Below are 25,408 nucleotides of genomic sequence, written 5' to 3'. Positions count from 1 at the left end.
GTTATCACTTGTCAATTATTCTCAAGGAATATCCTCGGACCAGAAATGTAAAGTGCGTGACATACACATAATCTTTCGGACTTCATTACCTTTAAAATTTGAAAGAAGAATAGTGAAAGCTAAGCTTAGTTTTTCTCTCTCCGATTATGACATCTATTATTGTAGATCATCGTAATACTTTTATTGTTATTGATAAGTGCATGGAAAACAGATAAGGAAACTGATTTCATTAGTTTCCTAGTTTCCATTGCAATATTGCTCCCATAAAGTATTACTAATAAAATAGAATTCCTTCTCATTGATATATATCATTTATTGTTACTTTGTCTGACAAAAGATTGAGAATAGTGTAAATCACATCTTCTTGAAAGTATTTATTCATTATGGTAGGTGGAGAGTCCTTTGGCAGATATCCAGCCCAAGACACTTCCACAGAGAGCAATCAAGTGCTTGGTAGCGCTCAGGTATTAGCAGTAATACGCATGCGGTATTAATGTGGAATTTATGTGCTGAATGTGATTCGGTCATTAAGCTCTTCAAGTCGAATCTTCGATCTTTATCAAAAACAGGAGAGAATATAATGTTCATCCTCACATGTTGGTTAAGATGATTTTTATTGGATCGTAGTTGTGGAAAATATTTGTACTTGACCTTGCTTGGCACAATTTATCCAACTAAATTTTCGAAAGAAGATGTTTAGTGATATAGATGTTAGTGATATTTGTTTTCTCTTTCCATCTTGTTATTTTTCATCGTATAAGTAATGAGTATTGAGTAAGTTTTCGTTATATGGTAATTCAATGTCGTTTCTAATGTGCAGGAAGAACGGTGCAGCCAGGCGGAATCAGGAGTGTCGCAAGTGTCTCAACTGCAGGAAGAAGTGGACCTGTTGCAGAGTGCGCTGAGAGACATTGCTCACGCCGTGATTCAGGACGCCGAGAACAGGGACACCGAGATCACTCCACAGACTCAGCCGCACGTACATCTCACACCTTCGCCTGCTCTTCCACCAAGGTAGTTAATCAATTTCACACTTTTAATCAATTAAATATATTATTCTATACTTGTATCAACAACTACAAACATGGAATATTTTATTAGAAATTGATTAAATTATTATATAAAATTATTATTATTGTAAACTGAAATTGAAATATTATACTGTAACTACAAACATATTAAGGTGCGTACAGATTTACGCGCCGCGAACATGAGCAATTCACTTTTAATCAGCTGATGCCAAGCTTTTCATATCTGTATCTTACCGTTTCTGTAAAAATACAGATATAGTCAGCTGATTAAAATGGAATTGCTCATGTTCGCGGCGCGTATATCTGTACGCACCTTTAGGTGTAATATGCTGTCATCTAATCCATTTCAAGTTAGAGTAGAATAATTTGGAATTGAAATTGTGTCTCCAGGTGCATCCAGGTGTAAGAGTTGGTAGCCCTTGTAATTCTTGGAAACTTCAACATCTACTATTAAAACAAAATTCATTCAAGATTCTAACAAACTCTTTTTCAACCTAAAGTTGATTAGAAGGTATCGGTACCTATATATTCTCCATATTCTTCATATTTACAACTTACTCTATTTAAATCATATTCCCCCATATTACTATATCAACTATTATTATATTTATGGCTCCTATTGGTAGAAAACCCCTTACTACGAGTTCTATATCTCAGCTGAAGTTATATATATATATATATATATAGAAATATTTGAAAATCTGTCATTTGAAATTAACTATGAACAATCTGGCTATAGATTCCGTTCCACGAGATGGCCCCTGGCCCCTGACATTGTTTCAAATGGCAGCTAGAGGCAATGGTGGCCAGAGGCCACCTATTTCTTGGTGCTCAGCAGTAGCGAAAAGCTATTGATGGTCACTCATGAAACAGCACTATCGAGTGCTTTTGACCTATCGATCTGCTATCAGCTCTTCCACTCTCTTACTGTTTTCAAACAGTCTGTTGATTCCAAATCTGAGAAAACGTTTTTCTGAAACAGGAAATTTAGCTATTATTTTTAAAATTTTAATTTTAAATTGCTCAATTTGAAGAATGATGAATCTAAAATTATTATTTAACGAAAGTCCTAAATAAATGCTGTAAGTCACCCCGAAGACTTCTGCTACTGCAGACATTGACAACAGGGTTAACAGCTAGATGGAAATTCGATGAGAAGTACTATCCATTCTCGTTAAATAATAATTATATATTAATTAGCATTTGAATAAATGCATTCTCTATTTAATTCCATCTGTAAACTGGTTGGGCCGCTATGGCTTCGTATAAAATGAGAGCTGCTATCCAGAGATTGTCAGTTTGGTGTATGGGTAAGCATTCCTGACTGGCAATTGGGAGGTACCGGGTTCGATTCCCGGGCTGGCAAATAATTTTTTGGATAATAGTTCTCATCGAATTTCCATCTAGCTGTTAACCCTGTTGTCAATGTCTGCAGTAGCAGAAGTCTTCGGGGTGATTTACAGCATTTATTTAGGATTTTCGTTAAATAATAATTATATATTAATGAGCATTTGAATAAATGCATTCTCTATTTAATTCCATCTGTATAATGATGAATCTCTTGGTTTAAAATTCAATGCAAGTGTAAGGATGATATTTTCTCTCAAATTCAATTATTCATTCTGATATATTAATTTTGTATAGGTCTAATGTCGCTGAAATGTAAGTAGAGGTTAATTCAAATTAAACGATCTGTTGTGATACTTGCACTATAAAATGGAACTGCTCGCTAATGAATAAATTATAATGTGCTATTAATATACATACAATCGTGAGCTGCTCAACTTTACTCGGCCAAATCTCAGAGAAAGCGAGATATGAAAAAATAGAAGACTAGAGTTTACATTAGGAAGTTTGCAATAGATATATCCCGTTATTCGAATTATTATTTCATAGAATAGACACATTTTTATTTTATTTATCTACCATAAAATGAATTATATTGTATCAATGTAGCTTGGTGAAAACCAGATTGTTGAACATTATACCACAATAAGCGAATGCTCCTAGATATAGTCATAAATAATGCGTTATGCTTTGGTCGTTTGTTCCGACTTGAATAGTTTTGTTGCTTTCAATGTTGGAATTATGTATGATTCAGTTATCTAAAAAAATAGTCATCCCAATGGTTAAGATTGATAGTTGGATTCAACTCCTAAATTAATTTTAGAAATAATTTGTGTGATTAGTGGTTAGCAAACATTAGTTTTAAGATGACAACTGCTGAGCGGATGTCTAACTTAGTATGCATTACCAAGTAGCACAAGCGATATTGCCGATAGTTTCATCTGAATTGATGATTGCGATTCTTGTAATGATGGATGTTCGTCTTGCATTGATTAGGTCACTATAATAAGTGACATGCAATCTTAGTTGAAAACATCAGCCAATCTCAATACCTAGTGAGTGACAAATCACAGATGCCAGCCATTGATGCACGGCTTTTATGTAGCATGTTATTAACTTGATATTAGTAGACTTCACTTTTGTATATGTATCACCAGCTATAATTTCAGTTATTTGATAATTGAAGATTATAGTATTGTACTCGTAATATAGGGTGCATACTACATGAAATGATTATTAAACAAAATAATTTTTCCGAAAAACAACTCTGTTATCGCGGGTAGGATAACGAAATATCTCAGCTATCACTGTGTATTGCTTTTTTTTATTGATTAAACTTGGTGTACTGTTGTGCGTATTGAAAAATGTTCAATGCATACATACACAGTTTTAGTTTTAACTATATTGCAAGTCATTCAGATTATCTGTCAAGTTCTATTTTTCAACATGATTACTAATAAAAAGATTCTAGTTCCAAATCATCATAATCATTGAAATTCACAAAGTGCCATGAAAGACATGTTTCTTGACCTGAACTCGAAATTTTCGAGTGAGCAAGTATATCGTACAAAGTTCTATGAGATATTTTACATAATACCCATTCATGATTTAATGCTTGATATTTCAATAAAGTTTTTAGTGTAAACCTCAAGTCGAGAACAGTATCACACTTAATAAAACGTTTGAAATATTACCCTGCATAAGTGAGATTCACGTTTCGAGGCCAGTGGATTCTATAAGAGAGCCTGCTTGTCATGTTTCCTTTGCCTTCTATATCGTAGGATATGTAGGATATATTTGATATTTATTGCTCATACTTGTTAATAATGTTCAATTCTTCCTCAGTCATATCGTATTTATTATAAAATATATTTCTTCATGATTTGATAATATACAGTATTTCCATAATTAAGGTTAAATATTATGGTAGTTCATTATAGCTCTACGTTGCCTACAAACATTCCTGGCAATTAGCGAACGGTGCGAAGTTGTAAGAAGATGGATCTATATGCTTTGCTTGATAACGGACAATTTAATGTATAAATCAATGAACTCCGTAGATCAATAATTATGTTTGTAATCTGCCATGAAAATCTGCATCAGGATTTGCAAGATCAATATGGTTAACTTGTGTATTTGTTGAAGGTCGCCGAAACGAGGACCTCTTCGCGTGCACACATCACCAGCGTTTGCAGAGAGCACAATCTCGGCAGTTCAGGCCTCCCTACACAAATACCAATTGCAGATTCATGAGCTACAGGTATGTGACTTTGGTACGTGCACATTAATTTGATTTAGAGAAAAATAATTCCATTATATCCAGAATCTAAATCTTTCTAATAGTTATCAATGTGTATAACATCATTATTGTCTTCCAATAAACTTATTCCCTTCTTTCGGGAATGTTATTTGTATAATTACAAGAATATTTTATTAAGATAATGCTGTAATTTCTATGTTAACTTCAAGAATTGCTACATTCACTTACTGTTAAAGCTTGTAGAACTTCGATAAAGCACTCTTTCACCAATATTCTGGTGAATAATTCATAAACTAATCATCACCTCACGTAAGGCAAATAATAATGATAATAATAATTTCTCTGGATGTTGGACGACACATCCAGATGAGGTTATTCATAAATTCAAAAACATTACATATGTATATACCTTTTCAATAATAACATTTACAATGCAAAGTTTTTAAAATGATGTCTTACTATATAATATAATATGTGCCGAGGTTATCATCAAATTAATACAAAATTATGCTAAATACAGATTAATACAAACAATTCTAAAACTATATCTTTTAGTACCCTAACCATCACCTAGTAGTACAATGATACTGAACCGAGCAAATGATGTATGTTCTAACAAATTACATAATATTTCACTTTTTTAAATACTGTTTGTATCCTGAATTGAGAATGATAGAAATAATCGAAACGTCTAGAATCAAAGCTCAATGGTAGTGGTAAATAAGAGTTGGCTATTCATATTTACCAATGACAACTGTATCCTATAGGTATAATTTCTATTCTCCTTTATCTGCAACCGTTGTTGGGAAAGATATTGCGTGAAACTCAATAGCCTTTGTTTGACATTTCAGGTGAAGCTGCAGGCTAGCGGTGAGCAGCTGGGATTATCGCGAAGACAGGTGGAGACGTGGGAAGAAGCTCAGCATGGCCTGGAGGCGAAAGTGGCCGAGCTGACTCAGCAGCTGGACAACTGCCGCAGCAATGTCACTCAACTCTCACAGGAGAAGGATTTGCTCATCAAGTCTCTGGACTCCGTCAGGGCCGAGAAGAATGCCTTGGATAAGAACCGACTCGAAATGAGTGCAATGGTGAATCTCTTTTTTACTTTTTGAGATGTCTACTTGTTCGACTCTTCCATTTTTAGATTTCTTTTTGCTCAGGGTATTCTGAGTAACTGAAATATAAAATTTTGCTGAATCTGAACTTTAGTATCTAGAGTTCCAGGTTGGAATCCAAATCACAAGTTTGATAATGGAGGAAATTTGCCCATTTTTCATTCTAGAAATATTTCTTCTCAATATAAGTAGATTTGAAACATTGAAATAGGAAATCTCTTGATTAAAATTCATTTGCTAGGCTTCATAGAATGGTAGTCTGTTCCGCAAATGAGTCTATTATTTTTGTCTAGAATATATTCATAGTTCACTTCTGCTGATGTGGGTTACCTTGTTCATTTCATCTTGTTTGAAAAATTTAGAAAGCAGTTCGAAATGGTTACACTTGAAATTTCTGAAGAGTACCTTTCTTAAGCTAAGATTTGAATCAATTTCTAAGATAATGGTATAGTTCATGTTCTATGTCACTTTTCTTCAGTAATATTTTTCATTCATTTAGATGTGATAGATTTGGTTGTATTTGTTACATGTCGTACTCTATTTTAATTCCTTTATCCTTTTTACTTTCTTTGTAGCCTAATCTCTAATCTAACCCGTACATGTTGATACTATATGTTTTTAACAGATTGAAGCTCTCAATGTGGATTATGACAAAATGCAAAAGGCTAACTCACGCTTACAAAAGGTAGCGGAAACTTTGGAAGACGACAAACTATTTCTTCAGGCAGAGGTCGAACGCTTAACGAAGGATTTGGAAATACGGTATGGAAGTCAATCAACTCGAAATTCTTTGATTATATGTTACTTCAAAATTGAAATAATCTTTCTCCAACAAAAACAACAATAATGTTGTTTTTCAAATTTTATTTTTAAGTTTGTGTTGTTTTTCAAATTTTATTTTTAAGTTTGTGTTGTTTCTAAGTTTTAAACTTTGTAATTATCATTAAGGATAAATAAAGATAGTATTTTTTTTCAAAGTGAAAATAGAATTTCTCATAGATCTGAAAGTAAATATTTGGACTTGAATATTATAAGCCAAATTGAAAATTAAGTGATGAAGTTTTTCAAATAATTGGCTGTTCATGAAGAAATTCATAGTCTTTAATCAAACATGAAAAATTATCTCGCGTCACTTAAATACTTTTCTACCCATAAAACCTAAATCTTACTTTCAATGTTGGTACACTATTTTTTAAACAATTAGCAGCATGGAATGTTAAAATTTTCATTTCTTTTGAGGACTGATTTCTAGGGCACTTGATAAATTCGATGGACCATTGAACCTATAGATTTAATGGACTATTGAAACTATAAATTCAATAGCCCATCAGATTTTATAAGTATCCTAGAAACCTAAATCATTAATTTTTTCACTGATTTTCAATTTTACACAGAGAACTGAATTCAAGATCAGAAGAGGATCGTTCCAGTCGTTTAAGGGAAGAACTATTGACGGTTAGGGAGGAGTTGAACAAACTGCATTTAGCGAAAGATGTATTGGAGCAAAACAAGATGGAATCCGACAATTTGCTGGCACAAATTGAGAAAGCAAGAGGTAATTATTTGGCTCATTTCTACATTTCCTTCTGCTTCAAATAATATAATTTGAATGTGATATGTGATGAGATCTTATTCAACTTAAGTGAGCTATATTCAACTTTGGAAGCAGGACTCCAGAGTCAAGTGGCAGATCAGAACAGCGACCTGGGATCTCTCCGCAAAGAGCTGCTGCAGGCTGAACAGATGCGTTTGGACCTGGACTCCGAGAAAGTCTCCTTGCAAGAGAAGTGTAAATTCCTCGAAATAGAAAAAGAAAAGGTAAGACTAGGATTTTTCTTTTAGTAGGAACAACTCCGTTGAACTGGTTATTAAATTACCAGTCAGTTATTAATAAGTATATTTCATGAGTTCACGTTTGATTTTGTTTCCAATATAAAAGTTGAATATCGAAATAATTTCTTTGCTTTGGGTTATGCTTTACTAAAATCAAAAGTTCAGGTCATTGAAATAATGTATTGTAAAGAATGAAGATTTCATTTATCAACCTTAATAGCCCAGTCAATAAAGGTTTTTTCGATCCGAAAATTAAATAAAAGCTGAATCTTTTACCATCGATAGAACCCTCCCAGAGGGTCATTCTCCCAAAAGTCCCAAGAAATCCCCTTGGAGCTTTCCCCCCTAGCCCCCCTCAAAGTTGAAAAATTCAGGTAATCACGGAAAATCAATTATCTCTGTACCCAATGATCGGAAACAGTTCTATTATATGCCATTTGATTTGTTACATTATGGACTACAATACTAGTTATATTCATTCTTTCAATAAAATCAACAGTTTTCTTGATAAAATAATATATATGTAAAAATTTAGGGGGTTTGCGATTTGATTTTTTTGTTTTCTTCGATTAACTTCAAAGCAAGAAGTTTTAAAGAAAAATGAGTCAAATAATTAATGTAGCCACTCTCATTGCAAATTCATTGATGTATAATGTTATGTATTTGCGATTCGATTTGACGCCGTGGAAGAGGAAACAGTCGACGCGGAACGGCGCGGCTGACTCTCTTAGCCATAGTAAACAGCAAACTGGAAATCAATTATCTCTGTAACCATTGATCGGAAAAAAATCTATCATATTTCATTCGATTCGTTAAATTAAGGACTACAATATTAGTCGGACTCATTTCCTCAATAAATCGAATAGTTTCCTTGATAAAATAATATAATGTAAAAATATAGGGGTTTTTCGATTTGATTTTTTTGTTTTCTCCGATTAACTTCGAAGCAAGTAATTTTAAAGAACAATGTGACGAATAATTATTGTAGCCACATTCATTGTGAATCCATTGATGTATATTGTTATGTATTTGTGATTCAAGTTGACGCTGTGGAAGGGGAAACAGCCGACGCGGCTGACTCCCTTAACCATAGTAAACAGAATAATACTGCTGTCTACATTGCATCTCATTTACACTATGGCCTCGAAACAATTAATTTTGTAATGCGCTGTATATAGATTTTCACTTTTCAATACTCTAAAAAAATATTACAATTTTCTTGATTTAACCATGCTCATGATAAAAATCAGGATTTCGTTGTTGCTCACAGACTTTATTATATTAATTTGAAGTGTGCCTTCTCCATACGAGTCAGAGGTAACACAATTTGATAACTCTAGTTTCAGATATTGATGATTTTCAACGAAGTTTCATGATATATTATTATGTGTCCGACTCCTTCATCTTATCTTCATTTTGTGAAAAATGAAGATTCAAAATTTCTTTTCATAGCTTTTCTTTGTTTTGTCTTGTTTCATCACTCTTTATGATTTAAACACTTGATAATGGAATGAATATCATCAAATCACGTGAACAAAAAAAATAAAAGGGTGGGCATACCTGACATACTATATGATAACACTGTACTCCTGATAAGTTGAAAATTTTCAAGCTGAAAGTAGATTAATTTGTTGAACATTCGGTTCAAATATTAACAAATGTTACCAAATATTACCAATATTATCACATATAGTGAGAACGAATTACTCTGAAGCTTTCTAATCTCACTGAACATGAAGAGGCAATACCAAGCCAGAATCGCAGTTCCGTTCAAATCATTATTATCAGAGCTTTCAAATTGATGCTATGTAACTATGGATGTTATCCCCATCTCACAATTTCCCTATTTATCCTTATCCTGATTCAGAATAAAGTAGTTGATCTCTATAATCACAAAAGTCAATGTACAGTACCTACAATAAATAGTAAAAATAACAAAATTTCTAGTAATAATGCAACTTTTTCTAGGTATGAATTTCAAGGATCATAAAATGACTTTTTCTCAATCACAGGCAGAAATTCCAATGATCATCATGATAGTAATTTAATGAAAATTGTTTGTATTGTACATTGTTCGACGTAAGATAAGCTACATCTTTAAGGTACGGTAATCAAACTATTTAGGATTATAATGCTTACGAATAAAAGCGAGACTGTGATAGAATATTAGTCAAACTGAAATAAAAACATCATATACAATGCATATTTCTGATCAACTATAATTACAAATGATAGTATCAAGCCGAAATGAATTGAGCAACTGAATTTCAAAGTTACTATCCACTGTTCAAATCGCACTGTGATTTCCTTTTACTTCCAAATGGATTGAATTGCCTCACTCTTCAACATAACAATTATTGTAAAATAAACCAGTGGAATGTGAACGTCATCCAAATAGCATTTGAATTTCAATTTTCAGATCATGAAATTCATAAAAAACTAATTCTTGAGAGAAGAGTGATGAATTGCAAACAGTGCAAGTAACATGAAAATCAACATCGATTAATTTAATACTGGACTTATCAAATTTATATTACCGTTAATTTATATTATTTTTAAAGCTTATAAAATGTGAAACCAACATTTTAAATTTTCTCTACTGGAGCAAAAAATCGATAGAAAATAAAGAAGAGCCCATTATAAGCACAATATACTTCTGTACTAGAATTCACTTGAACTAACTCATCACTTCAACCCTTCAATGATCACAATGAACTAGAATGTTATAAAAACCATGAAATTGATAATCAGGTACATTTTTCAAATAGCTCCACCCAACTAAATCTGTGAATGAGAAATCATGTTCAATAGATTTGATTTGAATGCTTCAAATAGAAAATGATCTTTTGGTGCCCTAATCAAAATCAATTTCAATCAACATTAATCGACATAAAGAAAAGCTTCTGCCAACCTTGTGTAATGAATGACAAGATGCGAGTGGAGGTGAAAAATCGATATGTTAACAAAAATAATAGAAGATGATGAATCATATTTCAATTAATCTTATACGGTAGGGTACTTTGTGGTTAAATGTGAAACACTTTCATGATTTTCCTACCTTTTATGCATGCTTACTCTTCCTCAATTTGTATGTTTGCATGGCTTTCATCTTTAGAATCTACTGAATTTTCATTTTGGACTTTCTAAATAATGTAGATTCAACTACACTAGAGTCCCGATTAACCGAGTTAATCGGGACCGCTACAACCTCGGATAGTCAAATACTCGGTTAACACGGAGGGCCTAATCTAAATAAGGGGTTAAGGCAATCAAATAAAAATACGTACCATGTGATGTACACCAACATGAACTATATTCAAAACCACACAACTAGATAATAGTAGTACATACTTTAAAGTATTAAAAAGTTACAAAGGTTTGAAAAAATCTTTGACAGTTCTTTGTGTAATCGAACTGCTTCGCTTCTTAGCTGCCAAACTGACCTTGACCTTGGCCGATCCGAGGCTCGGTTAACACGGAACCTCGGTTGACCGAGACTCGGTTAATCGAGACTCTAGTGTAGTAAGAACGGAAGATAAGCTACTTTACAGAGAGAATCATAGAAAGTTTCAACTCAACAAGCCCAATGTATGAATTTTTTTATGCCTCAGCCATCATATATATTTGGCTCAACTGAAGGTATATTATCAACCTGGCTTGGAGAATATTAACTGTAGAAAACAGCAAACACTGCACGCTATGATTTTTCAGGAAATTGCCACTGTTAACACTTTTGTAATCTATGATTTATCTCAGTTTTTGACATTCATAACTTATGATAAATTTTAGCATAGAATAATGATCATACACACATATTTCAAATATGTATTATATTATGTAATAGTATGAATATTTTATCGGTTGCAAACAATATCTTTGTCTGTCATAGAATGCATGATTTAGCACATATATAAGAACAAAATGATTTTTGAGAATTTAGAGAATTGAAATGTGAAAAATTAGTTTCATCGCATGTCAAAACAATAGACAAAATTGATTGTTTCGAGCGCCATAGTGTGAAAAAGATGCAACTTAGAAAGCAATAGGCTACTACTGTATTTTACTGTTTACTATGGTGAAGAGAGTCAGCCACGCCGTACCGCGTCAACTGTTTCCCCTTCCACAGCGTCAAATCGAATCGCAAATAAATAACAATATACATCAATGGATTCGCGATGAATGTGGCTACATTAATTATTTGTCTAATTTTCTTTAGATTATTTGCTTCGAAGTTAATCGGAGAAAACAAAAATCAAATCGAAAAACCCCTAAATTTTTACATATATATTATTTTATCAAGGAGACTGTTTGATTTATTGAAGAAATGAATACGACTAATATTTTAGTCCATAATGTAACAAATCGAATGAAATATGATATATTTTTTTCCGATCAATGGTTACAGAGATAATTGATTTCCAGTTTGCTGTTTACTATGGCTAAGAGAGTCAGCCGCGCCGTTCCGCGTCGACTGTTTCCCCTCCCACAGCGTCAAATCGAATTGCAAATACATAACAATATACTTAAATGGATTTGCAATGAGAGTGGCTACATTAATTATTTGGCTCATTTTTCTTTAAAACTACTTGTTTCAAAGTTAATCGAAGAAAACAAAAAAATCAAATCGCAAACCCCCTAAATTTTTACATATATATTATTTTATCAAGAAAACTGTTGATTTTATTGGAAAAATGAATATAACATATATTGTAGTCCATAATGTAACGAATCGAATGACATATAATAGAACTGTTTCTGATCAATGGTTACAGAGATAATTGATTTCCCGTGTTTACCTGAATTTCTCATGTTTTAGGGGGCTGGGGCAGAAAGCTCCAAGGGGATTTCTTGGGACTTTTGGGATAATGACCCTCTGAGAGGGTTCTATCGATGGTGGGAAATTCAGCTTTTATTTAATTTTCGGATCGAAACTGCTTTTTTGGACCTTCATTGACTGGGCTATAAAGCACATTGAATAGTATCAGACCAACTATTTTTTCAAATTTGATGACAGATAGAACCATACAATCAGACTTATTAATTTTTTAATATCTTCAACTGTAAAAGCTTTCATTTTTGATAGGTGTTTGACTCGACGTTCATTCAATTGTGTATTATCACTTTAATATGAATCGCCAAGTCCCTAAGAACTCTGTTCAATAGAATATACCTTTCATAAATAATTTATTGATGTAGTAGGCTAGGCTACCTTAAACTTGACTTGTCTTCAAAACGTCATTCATCAACCATTTTGATTACTGTAATTCTGCTCTGTTGTAATAAAATGTTTTTCTTTTCATTTTACCGAATTCCGTTTCTGGTGAACATGAAGCTCGACTGCGAAATGATTGTATACAAGAGATCCGTTGAAGATTTTATTCAAGAGTGGGAATCTAAAATTAGCAGCCTAATTGATAATGTCAATATTATTGTGCCTCGTAAAAAATAATTATTGTGTATACCTTGATTTAGCTGACACAACAGCTTGACTGTATGTTCCAACTTTATAATGAGATCAATTCTTATTATAGTGAACTTACCAAGTGAACGACTTTTGTATTCAACAATGTCATTATTATGTATTTAGAGGCAGGAGATGATAAATAAACATACGTTTTGTTAATTAACAGAGTATTAAAAGTGTTTTTCATTTTAGTTATTCACTTTGGCAATATCCAATTTGTGATAATTTACACTTTTGATCAGACTCATTACAAAAATGAGCAGCAATAAACTGTAAACTACCTTAGAAATAGAGACCAGATAGTAAAAATATCTAATAATATTAAATCTGACCCTAGGAAAGTTTTAGCAGGAGTACCTCAAGGCTCGGTCCTTGGGCCTTAAAGACCTAAGAAGAGAGCCAATAAAGACCTAGAAAGAGAGACAACCATCTAACATAGTCTATACACTGCTTCTTTATTCCTGACTAGCTGGCCCGGCGAACTTCGTACCGCCAAATAGTTAATCTCATGACAAACTTTAGCTGGATGCACACCTGAGGAAGCACGATGCGGCATTTTGCATCCAGGTGCTTCTTGCTTATTGGTTTGAATGGAAGAGCTCACACACACTGAATCGGGCATGGCGTGGAACGGTGTGATAAGGCAATCTCCATAAGATCAACACTTTGTATCACCAAACCGCACCTCCTCAGGTGTGCTTAGCCTTAGTTTAATCTGATGCACTATATTTTTATGAAAATTATCCAACAATCAGTATTTACATGTATATCTCAATAATATGGACTTCCTATGTGCTTAGTTAGTTGTGCAGCAGTTTGTATTTTTAGATATAGTTGAATGCAGCTTGAATTGAATTGAATTGAATCGCTGCCTTTATTAAAAACCTAGGAGGGCGAAGTTAGGGCGCAGCCGGCCCTCTCTTACACTTAACCCTCCATACAATTCTAAGTTACAACTAAAACAACATCATAAACAATGAACTAAAGTAAAAGAAAACAATAACTTAGAAAACAAATTAACAAGAAAAAAAATATATATAAATATAATAATTATATTTATTTTTTATTATATTATAATTATTCATAATTATATATAAATATAATAAAAATAAAAAAAGAGAAAACTTGAACTCCTTTCGAATTTAAGTACGTAAAGGGGTTATGCAAAAGGAAGAAGAGAAAAGTGAATACAGTTGAGAATTTTCAGTCCAAATCCATAGATTAATCCGGTAGAAGAAAGGGAAGAAGGGAAAAGAAAGAAAAGAAAAAGGAAGAGAGAAAGAAGGAAGAAAGAGAGGAACCACACATACACACACACACACACACACACACACATACAGACTTGAATTACGGGTTAGGGAGCATTCCAGCCGAGTCCACCACCTCTGATCCACCGCAAGACAGCCGTGCCGAACCGGCGATGTCCCTCAACTAGCTTCAGCTCAGCAGGCAAAGAATTCCATAAACTACAGGCTTGCTGGGAAATATAATGCTATATCTCCTTGCTGCTGATTTTCCCGTGCATATTCTAAATTTACAGCATTTCTAGTTCTACGACAAAATTTTGGACGTCGTTCGCCCCGTGGCATTATCATTAGAATTAAAATTTTGTGAATCAGTAGAAAGAAAATAGAAAAACAGATCTACCGACGGCTGTTGGATGACGCAATGATTATAGCAGCTGATTTTTAATTTGCGTGTGGCCAGCTCACAAATCTCCCATAAGGATTACATGTAAACTTTGAAGGACCGTAGGAAAGAGTCCTGAAGGCGGATCATAAATTTGATAGGCCATAAACCTGCTCCTGAACATAACAAACTCAACTAAAAAAATCATCAATTTCGGTTCACACATAAAAAAGTTATTGAATGTCAAAATTTGAGGCTCGATTTTTAGTTATATAGATTACTGCATGTCATAATTCCTATTCAATTTTTGTTATGCTTGAAAACTTGTTGATGTATGTTCCACATAAAACTAATGCAATTGAAAATTTCAGACTGTTTTTGTAAAATAAACTTATAAACTCGATGAATAATCGACATTGTTAAGATGACAAACAATACAATATATGCAAGATGAAGTTACAATACAGTACAGTTGAAATGCTATTGTGTATATTTTTATGTGAGTGATTTCAAACATTATTCAATAAATAATTATCCGTCATCTAAGTTATAGAATGAACACATAAATATTTTCGTTCTATAGGTGGAAATGGAATTGGGCCAGGTAACAAGGGAACGAGGAGATCTAAGCAATCAACTATCAATCCTCGCCAGAAAGAAGGAGGGTCTCAATGAAGAACTTGTCAGAGTGAGACAGAGACTGGAGCAAGCAAACGAGACGATTGCTCGTATAAATCGTAATTTAGAAGACCTCGTCAAAGACTGCGAAGAGAAGCAGGTACAACTCAATTCTATTTATTTCAACCTAACCTAAAAATAGTTTTCTTTTTGCTAGGTTATCACAGACAATAGAGAACAATTGAAATACTTCAATATCTCAGACAAGTATTTTCAATATAAAGTTTCTCATATTTTCAACTTCCAGATTCAGTTTCATAATGAATTTCATCCACTTCCAATTTTATTTTCAATTTTTATCTTCTGAAGTTTGAATATGAACATTTTTCTTGTTTCTATTGAATTCAATTTATTGGTTTAATAAATAGAATGATATTTTGAACTTATTGAAAATATACTCGAAGATATTTTGTTTTATATACCTTTTCCTCATCTATAGAATGCTTCCAGTGTAATTACAGGAATTTTCTTAAAGTTTCCAGATGAGTTCAAAACCAACTTCATTATGTTTGATAATGGAATATTCCAATTAATAAGAACTATTCTTGATGAATATTGTATATTATTTTGTTATCTATCATTATATCTACCTCATATCTTTCAAGAAAAGAGAGAAATATACCTTTTGTTGGATAACTATAGAATAATTGCACGTGACGAATAAACTTCTTGCTGATTCCAGATAATGCTTGAAACCAACGATAAAGAACTACAAAAGTTACAAGAGCAATTGGCGAGTCTAAGGAGTGAAAAAGAGGCCCTTGAGGGAATTCTGTTCGATACACAAACTAACTTGGAAGCAGTGGACACAAAGCGTGCTCAACTTGAAAAGGAGCTCAACGATTCTCTTGTAAAACGGGTAGGCCTATGTTTTCTCACTTTCAAATATTAAATTCATTAATATTTCCAGTTTTATTAGAAGCATGGAAGCATCTTCTCAGTTTTTCATAAGATTTTTAGACGGTTGTTATTATTACCCAGATACTTTAATTGTCTTTACACTGTAAACGAAAATCCTTTTCATGTAATTTCGGTTATTCGTTAATTTATTGAATGTTTTTTCTAGGAACAATTAAAAGGACAAGTTTGTCGTCTGAATCGTGATTTGGAGAATTGTGAGAAACGCTCTCAAGAAATGAAATCATCTCTAATTCAACAAGCTTCAACAATGGAGGCGGAGTACCAGCAAACAATTGCCAACTTGAAGAAATGCAATGAGGATAATGTCAGGAAACTTACAGAAGAAAAGGTTTGAAATTCAATAATCTTTTTATAGATTCTAATATAATTCTAATTTTCTAATAAGAAAATTATATATATATATATATATATAATATATATATATATAATATATATATATATAATATATATATATATAATATATATATATATATTATATATATATATAAATGGCACTCACTCACTCGCAGAACTAAAAATCTACCGGACCAAAAACGTTCAAATTTGGTAGGTATGTTCAGTTGGCCCTTTAGAGGAGCACTAAGAACGGATTTGGAAAAATTTCCAAAGATACGCCCAAAATTTGCGTTTTGCCAGCGTTTTCTCAGCTTTATCGAGAACAAATGAACAGAAAATGTTCATAATAGTACAGAAGCTCAGCTAGGTGTAATAATGTTGTGTTAGAAGGAGTTTGCAATAACGTCAAAGATACGCCCAAAATTAGCGTTTTTCCAGCGGTTTTCTGCTTTTTCTCAGATTTATCGAAAAAAAATGAACAGAAATTGTTCAAATTTAGTACAGAAGCTAGGCTAGGGTGTAATAATATTGTGTTAGAAGGAATTTGAAATAACGCCAAAGATACGCCCAAAATCTTCGTTTTTCCAGCGTTTTTTTTTTGCGCTTTCTCAGCTTTATCGAGAACAAATGAACAGAAAATGTTCAAATTTACTACAGAAGCTCAGCTGAGGTGTAATAATGTTGTGTTAGAAGGAATTTGAAATAACGCCAAAGATACGCCCAAAATTAGCGTTTTTCCAGCGGTTTTCTGCTTTTTCTCAGATTTATCGAAAACAAATGAACAGAAATTGTTCAAATTTAGTACAGAAGCTAGGCTAGGGTGTAATAATATTGTGTTAGAAGGAATTTGAAATAACGCCAAAGATACGCCCAAAATCTTCGTTTTTCCAGCGTTTTTTTTGCGCTTTCTCAGCTTTATCGAGAACAAATGAACAGAAAATGTTCAAATTTACTACAGAAGCTCAGCTGAGGTGTAATAATGTTGTATTTGAAGGAATTTGAAATAACGCCAAAGATACGCCTAAAATTAGCGGTTTTTTGCGTTTTCTCAGTTCTTTCATCAAGTAATAGACAGAAAATGTTCAAATTGCACTAAATAATTGAAATTAATCGGTGATTGAATCGAGCGAGGAAGTACTTGGACTTTCTGATGGAATGAAGCATGCTCAAATGAAAAATGCAGGCGAGCGAAGCGAGCCCGCTGATCTCATTTTTCGACGATCCAGTCGGGGGTCCAAGGGGCTAGACGGATATGGCAAGCGAAGCGAGCCTGACGGCTAGTTTAATATAATTTTAATTTTAAGATTAATACAAGATAATTCTAATTTTCCCTCACTTTTCCTGTTTCAAAAACGTTTTACCGGAATTTTAAAATTTTCAAAATAGTTCTTTTAATAGTATCTTATTTATGAAGAAACTATCTATTTGAATACCTTTTTATTGTCACAACCAACTACCATAGAAATAGGCCTATACGCATACTAGAGATACTACGGATACTATTAATGAATGGTGTAACAATCAAAACTAGGTTCTCTCTACTCTAATAAGAAATCAGTTGGATAACTTCAACTTCTCATTCAATATCGATATGCATCACAATATCACCTTTGCTATGACTCATTGTGATTTTTCATAATTCCTACTCATAATTCCTTCACTTGGTTAGAAGCCTGATTGATTTGTTATACAATGTAACTATACAGGCAGGGTGTTCTGAAAAAGCCCATAAGTCAGGGCGTGATTCCTCTCATCAAAAGAAGAAAAAAGTTCCAATTAACATAGGTCCGAAAATGCTTAGTTACCAAGTTATACTGGGTGAAATATTTCGTCTGAATTTCAGTTCCCCTGCCGAAATGAAGCCTTACGGGTATTTGTTTGCTGTTAATTAAGATGTAAAATTTAGCGTACTTCATGTAAAATAAACTGAAAAATTGAATAGAACCGTTTCCACACCTTTATCTAAAGTATTGTAATTTTCAAGATATGTGATGAAATACGCAAAACTTGATCCGAAAAACAATTCCCTTTATGGTTTGAAGCAGATTTACTATGTTAATTGTTCAATAAACACAAACATTAATAGTATTAAAGTGTCTGAAGTAAAACTCTCAATCACATTCCAGGAGCAAGTGAGAACATCATTGGAAAAGAAATTGCAGACAAGCATGATGCAACTAGGATCAGAAAAAGAGGATGAAATAAGACAACTGCAGGATCGAATAGCTGCACTTCAAAAGCACATAGAAAATATCTGTCAGCAGCATGAAGAGGTTCTTCTACGTGCTGAAAACGACAAGCAGCAAGCACTTCTCCTCGGTAATTGTCTCAATATATTCAGTTTCTATTACTTGTAGATCGTTGCTACAATGAAATGTATGCACATTTTCAATTCAATTGAAAACTCTTAATCTAGAATAAATCTCCAAAGAAGTACGATGATAAACGACTTTTTATGTACTTTGTAGCGCATCACGACCAGCAAGCATTGCAAGAGAAACTGGACTCGTCGCGTCGCAACCTGGACGAAGAGAGATCTAACTCCGAGAGAGCCAAGAGAGAGGCCATGACCAAATTGGAGCAGGACCGCACGACGATCAATCAAATGAGAGAGGAACTGTCTCGACTCAAAACCAAAATTGAGGAGCAGAGGTCAGCTATAAACATACTTGGTTGATATTTCTTGTACTTCTCATCACGCATTGGGTGTAGTTGACGTGTATATACATATAATAGTATAATACATATATGATCTAGTCATTATTATATTTTGAATGAAAAAGACTAAGAAATTGTCAAAAACTACACATTTACATGGTTTTTGACAATTTCTTAGTCTCATTCATTATGAGTAATTACCACAATATCAACTTCTCAACTACACAAAAAATTCTTATATTTTATATATAATATATTATATTAGAAAAATATTCCGATAGGGCCTACTTCTCTCAGCTATTCGAGATACTTGATTCGTATTGAAGGGTCTTAAAACAGACAACACAAAATCTTTATTATTGTGTTTCAATGTGAAACGAAGAACTAATAAGAATAGTTTTTTAATCTTCTTGCCAATTCTCTATCCACTTCATACCAATAATAGGATGTTTAATTGTAAATCAATGAGTTATTCATCTATTCATTCTGAAAATATATGTTGCTTCTATTTTCTTCAAATTCAACGAGAACTTGAATTGGTAAATGCTGATTAACCGTGATTTTTAAATTTATTTAAGCATGATATTTATATCGCATGAAAAATGTAAATACAGTTATATATCGTCGTCAATAAATATAACTATTATAAATAAAAAAAACATGCATATATTATTTATCATTATTATATTGTTCCCTATGTATGTATCTTTGTACATAATCTTATATTTCTAACAAATTAGGGGCTTTGAATTTATAAGATCCATCGCATATTATATGAATTTGAAGTCTGATAATGAAGTATCGAAATATAGAAATGATTAAATATACTGTTCATTTTTTCAGTGTTACTAGAGAGTTTAAACGTTTGAATTTCAATGTCATAATACTATCTATTAGAACTATAAATAGTATTATATTATCAAAGTATTACTCTAAATACAAGTATTAAAATATATTAAATCTGTATCATTCAATGTTACTAGAGAGTTTCAACGTTTTCATTTCAATTATATTATTATTATTATATTATTTCATAATACTTTCTATTAAAACTATAAATGGTAATATAATTTATAGAATATTATTCTATTAATAAAATAGTACTATAAATACAATAGTTAAATAAATTATTCAGGTATCAAAATTAGTCTCAGAATATGTTTTTCATTTGATATACGATTTCCAGGATGAGGATGGAAGAAGAGAAAATAAAGTTGGAGTCGAGAATTGAAGAAGCCAGGAAGGAGAGAGACGCCGCTGGCCAGGAATGCGAGGAGTTGAAGGTGCAGCTGCATCTGACCGAAGACCGCGTCGACAGTGTCTCGGGGCAACTGCATGAAACAACGCGCCGGCTCAAAGAGCGTCAGTAACTGCTGTTTATCAGTCTATTCAATAGACTTTTATAGAGACATAGAATGTCATTCAAGAATGGCTGTTTTCACACTTACCTCGACGGCACGGCAGAAGTTCTCCGATTGGCTGATTAGTATAGCGTATTGAGAAACAGCCAATCGGAGAGCTTCCTGTCCTGTCGTGTCGTACCGTACCGTCGAGGAATCAGTGAGTGTGAAAACGGCCATTAGAGTGTTCAACTATTGTTAAAATGCAGTTTGACTTCTTTGCACATTGAATAGATATGCATATAAGGCTATCAGCCCAAATTATCGTTCAACAAATTACAGAGTTATGCCCAGTCTCATCAAGCTTGATCAGAACATTTGAACATGGTCAAAACGGATACGCTTTCTATGTATGCACTGGAATTATAGATAGAAGCTATATCGATTTCGCTATTGAAATCATATGTTCAAGTGCACTCATTGTAAATCGTAGGCGATTCGATCATGTTCAAATGCCATGACCGAGCTTGATAAAACCGAACATCAGTGTAATAAATACCCAAAATTAGGCATCCTGTTTCAAATTTGAAAATTCTGGTATTGGTAAAAATATGATTGAGGTAAATGAATTCCTCCTCTATATTCATTTTATGAATATGTATCTTACGAATGTTTATTAATATTCAAACAGTGGAAGACTGGGAGCGAAATTTCATGATTCAGTTTCATTGTAACATTATAATTAACTAGCTGGCCCGGCGAACTTCGTACCGCCAAATAGTTGATGCATTGGTTTGAATGGAAGAACTCGCACACACTGAATCGGGCATTGCGTGGAACGGTGTGATAAGGCGATCTCCATAAGATCAACACTTTGTATCACCAAGCCGCGCCCCCTCAGATGTACTTAGCCTTAGCTTAATCTGATGCACTATATTTTTATGAAAATTATCCAACAATCATTATTTACATTTATATCTTAATATGGACTTCCTAAGTGCTAAGTTAGTTGTGCAGCAGTTTGTATTTTTAGATATAGTTGAATGCAGCTTGCTATATCTATAATGCTATATCTCCTTGCTGCTGATTTTCCCGTGCATATTCTAAATTTACAGCATTTCGAGTTCTACGACCCAAGTTTGGACGTCGTTTGTACCGCGGCATTATTATTAGAATTAAAATTTTGTGTCTTATTTGGATGTTTTGAAAGTTATAGCCAGTAATGATAATGCTACTTTTCAAGTTAAATCACTGACAGTGACAGACGCCATAATTACTGTATTTAAGCAGATCAAAATAAACTAAAAATCTGGTGAGGCGCACTCACACAACTTTCCTTGCCGTTATGAAAATTGATCACCTGACGCTAGTGTTCACGCGAATCTCAAGTCTACTATTCAAAGATCTGTGCCAGCTGGTGACAGGACAATAACGCTGGATATACACGAGATCTGCTATCTTTTCATAGTGAATGATTTAATAGGATCAACAGTTGCAACAGTTTGCAATTGAATAATCATATTTTCTCAAATTTCAAGCTTATTTTCAATTTTAGGTGAAAATGTTACTGAACATTGATATGTAGAGATTTTCATGCTGAATATTTTCCACTCGAAATTTTTCGTTTAAATTATATCTGAGACCTGATAATTGGAAATCTAAAATCAAACTTTGCATACATGGGGCGGAGCTCCTGAAATTTTCACAGATATGGGTCTTGTGGCAGTTGATATAGCTTATCAATGACTATTTTAGGTATAAATTTGATCGAAATCGTTGGAGCCATTTCCGAGAAAATGTTTTTGACAACATTTTTGCCATTTTAGCCGCCATCTTGAATTGCATTCGATCGAAATTGTTCGTGTCGGATCCTAATAGTGTAAGGACCTTAAGTTCCAAATTTCAAGTCATTCTGTTAATTGGGAGATGAGATATCGTGTACACAGACGCACATACACTCATACAACACACACACACACACACACAACACACACACACACACACACACACACACACACACACACACACACACACCAATATCCAAAAACCACTTTTTGGACTCAGGGGACCTTGAAACGTACAGAAATTTAGAAATTGGGGTACCTTAATTTTTTCAGAAAGCAATACTTTCCTTACCTATGGTAATAGGGCAAGGAAAGTAAAAAAGGAGATTCATCCTTAACAAAAAATTCAGGGTACAGTTTCTCTCATATTATTCTATCGATTTGTTCAACTTGTTGCAGTTGAGAACACGGCGGAAAGCCTTCGTAAGGAGCTGACTGATGTAAGACGGCAATTAGGTGATGCGAACTTTGAGAAGGAGAAATACAGTAGTACGAACAAAGAGCTGAGAGAGGTTATAAAGAGAGTCGAAGGTGAAAAACGAGAACAAGCTAGAACTCTTGAAGAAGCCTTCCAGAAGATTACTGGTATGTATTCATTGACATACACTTATCGTGATATTTATCCGTGATAATAATATTTTTCATTGACATAATATTACTAGTAATACTCGTAATATAGCATATTATGTATGGTATATTGAAAGATCTCTTCAAGAATGAAATTATCATCTATTTCCATATTTCCATCATTATAGAGATATCTCTATTCAATTTCACATCGCATACTGTGTAATATACAGGGTGTTTACCAACTCCCTACCAATACGCATTGAGGGCATTGTTCCTGGGCAAAAAACATATCTAAATATCATTTGAATTGTCTGGAAGTCTTCAGTTACTCACTCAGCGGCCATTTTGCTTTTTTTCACTCATTATTTTTCTCTAAATAATGGTTAGACATACGAAATTGAAACTTCGCAAAATCATTTATAACAACTAGTGATAGGTGACCACTTAAAGTTTGTTGCAGTGCAACCCAAAGCATGCTGATAGAGTCGCCTCAATGATGCAACAATCTCTATTTGCATTTCATGTTCATTGAAAGCGATTTCAGGTCATTTCAAACAATAAAATAACGTTACATAACCCTCTAAAGGTGGGTCACCAACCTTTAAAGCTGCCATATCTCAGTTAATATTGGTCCGATCTTACAAAATCTGATACCAATCGATAGACGACTAGATTTACTAAAAAAAGTTACTCTTGTAAATTCTTTGTAAAATCAACGGTTTCTGAGTTACTTGAGAAACAAAATTTTAAATGGCCGCCATTTTGTTTTATGAATTTGAAAAATTATAATAATTTTTTTCTAGCTTTGCCTAGTTGTTATAAATGATCGTGCAAAGTTTCAATTTCGTATGTTTAACTATTATTTAGAAAAGAAATAATAAGTGAAAAAAGCAAAATGGCCGCTGAGTGAGTAACTGAAGACTTCCGGACAATTTAAATATGATAATTATTATTTAGATATGTTTTTTGCCCAGGAACAATGCCCTAGAGTATTGATAGGGAGTTCGTAAACACCCTGTATAGAGTAACATAAATATATTATATAAATATATATAGTACAAGTATATTATTTTTTATTATCATTTTATCTTTTTATCTAAGCAAGCCCAAAACGTTTCCAATTCTAATTGATACAACAGTCCAAATGTAGATAGGTTATGTGTCACTTAAGATTCTTCAATTACACACTCAATTTATAATTTAAAACACAAAAATCATTTTTAAATTGAAAAATATATTTATAAATTATATTTGTAAATTAGGGAATAGAACAATACTGTTAATCATTGTAATTAATTACTGATATAAAATAAATCACAATTATGTTAGCTGAATTCTCATCAAAAGCAAGAACTTAATCGGGTTGATTTATCAGATAATATGAAAGTTATATAATTTTACTGTCATGTACTTCAGATTTTATTCTAATAGGCTATTTGCGTTTGATTAATCTACAGCTATTTTTAAATCTTGATTTTCTACTGTTTTAGCGGTAGAAGATGGTCGAACGAATCTAGAGGTTGAACGTGCCAAACTTCAAACTATGAACAGGTATAGTATTGATAAAATTATTGCTTATAGCCCAGTCAATAAATACATTGGTGCGCAAAAATTAGGGGGAAGCTGATTTTTTGGAGGGTGTTAGTATACGTAGTAGAGTAAATACGGAGTAGTAAAGTAACAACAACTGTTCTCCCGTATCACTGAGAATATTGTAGAGTAATTATTATTCTAAAATTATCTTCTTTGTTACACATGCAACTAAATTTCATTTTTTAGTGGGAAACTTTCTATAATAGTTTATTGTACTTCTGGGAAACAAAGCTAGAAACCAAAGCAATGGCAGATCTGCCACTCAAGGGAGATTGGGCTCGTACACTTTAGCAACAAATTTGAAGTAATGGCTTCTAATTTTCTTAAAAAGTTATACTCTTTCTCCCTGATGAGAAACGTTTGGAGCCCGCAACGAAACTAAGGTCGACAATTTCCCCGAGGGAAAAAGCACCTTTGTGCCAGTCATGTACACAAATTGTTGCTCCACCCATATTCATAAAATAGATTTTTTCTACAACTGCGCGTAAAAAAAGAATTTACATACTCAATTCTCATCGTAAAACAGCTTATTTCTGAGGAGAATCTACTTTTTCGCTCGCTAACCATCTGCGCATGCGCAGTAGATTTCCTTTACGCTCGCTAATCAGCTGATGGTAAGCAGCTCGCCAAAAGTACGTAAGATCTTAACCTAAAACGTCGGTAATATTGTACCGGTTCTGCACTATGCAGCCATGATGGATATCAGTGAAGACGAATAATTATTATTATTAACTCCGCCGATATAAGTAATTTAACAGGTTTGGACAGTTGTAGAAAAAATTTTGTATG

At 33.2% G+C, this 25,408-nt stretch overlaps 1 protein-coding gene across 1 annotated transcript in view; it reads left to right on the top strand.

The window, feature by feature from the left end:
• Positions 1 to 25,408, top strand: part of LOC111059311 (rootletin) — a 119,215-nt gene that overhangs the window by 70,898 nt on the left and 22,909 nt on the right. The window contains 14 exon segments of the mRNA XM_039433782.1: positions 821 to 1,014; positions 2,676 to 2,693; positions 4,524 to 4,638; positions 5,490 to 5,726; positions 6,379 to 6,515; positions 7,148 to 7,571; positions 15,263 to 15,457; positions 16,040 to 16,216; positions 16,424 to 16,606; positions 18,741 to 18,933; positions 19,083 to 19,266; positions 20,459 to 20,634; positions 22,856 to 23,041; positions 24,517 to 24,577. Of these exon segments, the coding sequence (XP_039289716.1) occupies positions 821 to 1,014; positions 2,676 to 2,693; positions 4,524 to 4,638; positions 5,490 to 5,726; positions 6,379 to 6,515; positions 7,148 to 7,571; positions 15,263 to 15,457; positions 16,040 to 16,216; positions 16,424 to 16,606; positions 18,741 to 18,933; positions 19,083 to 19,266; positions 20,459 to 20,634; positions 22,856 to 23,041; positions 24,517 to 24,577 (2,480 nt within the window).

The sequence above is a fragment of the Nilaparvata lugens genome, chromosome 1 (assembly GCF_014356525.2).
Source record: "Nilaparvata lugens isolate BPH chromosome 1, ASM1435652v1, whole genome shotgun sequence".
Classification (NCBI taxonomy): Eukaryota; Metazoa; Arthropoda; class Insecta; order Hemiptera; family Delphacidae; genus Nilaparvata; species Nilaparvata lugens.
This window is presented reverse-complemented; position numbering and strand designations above follow the sequence as displayed.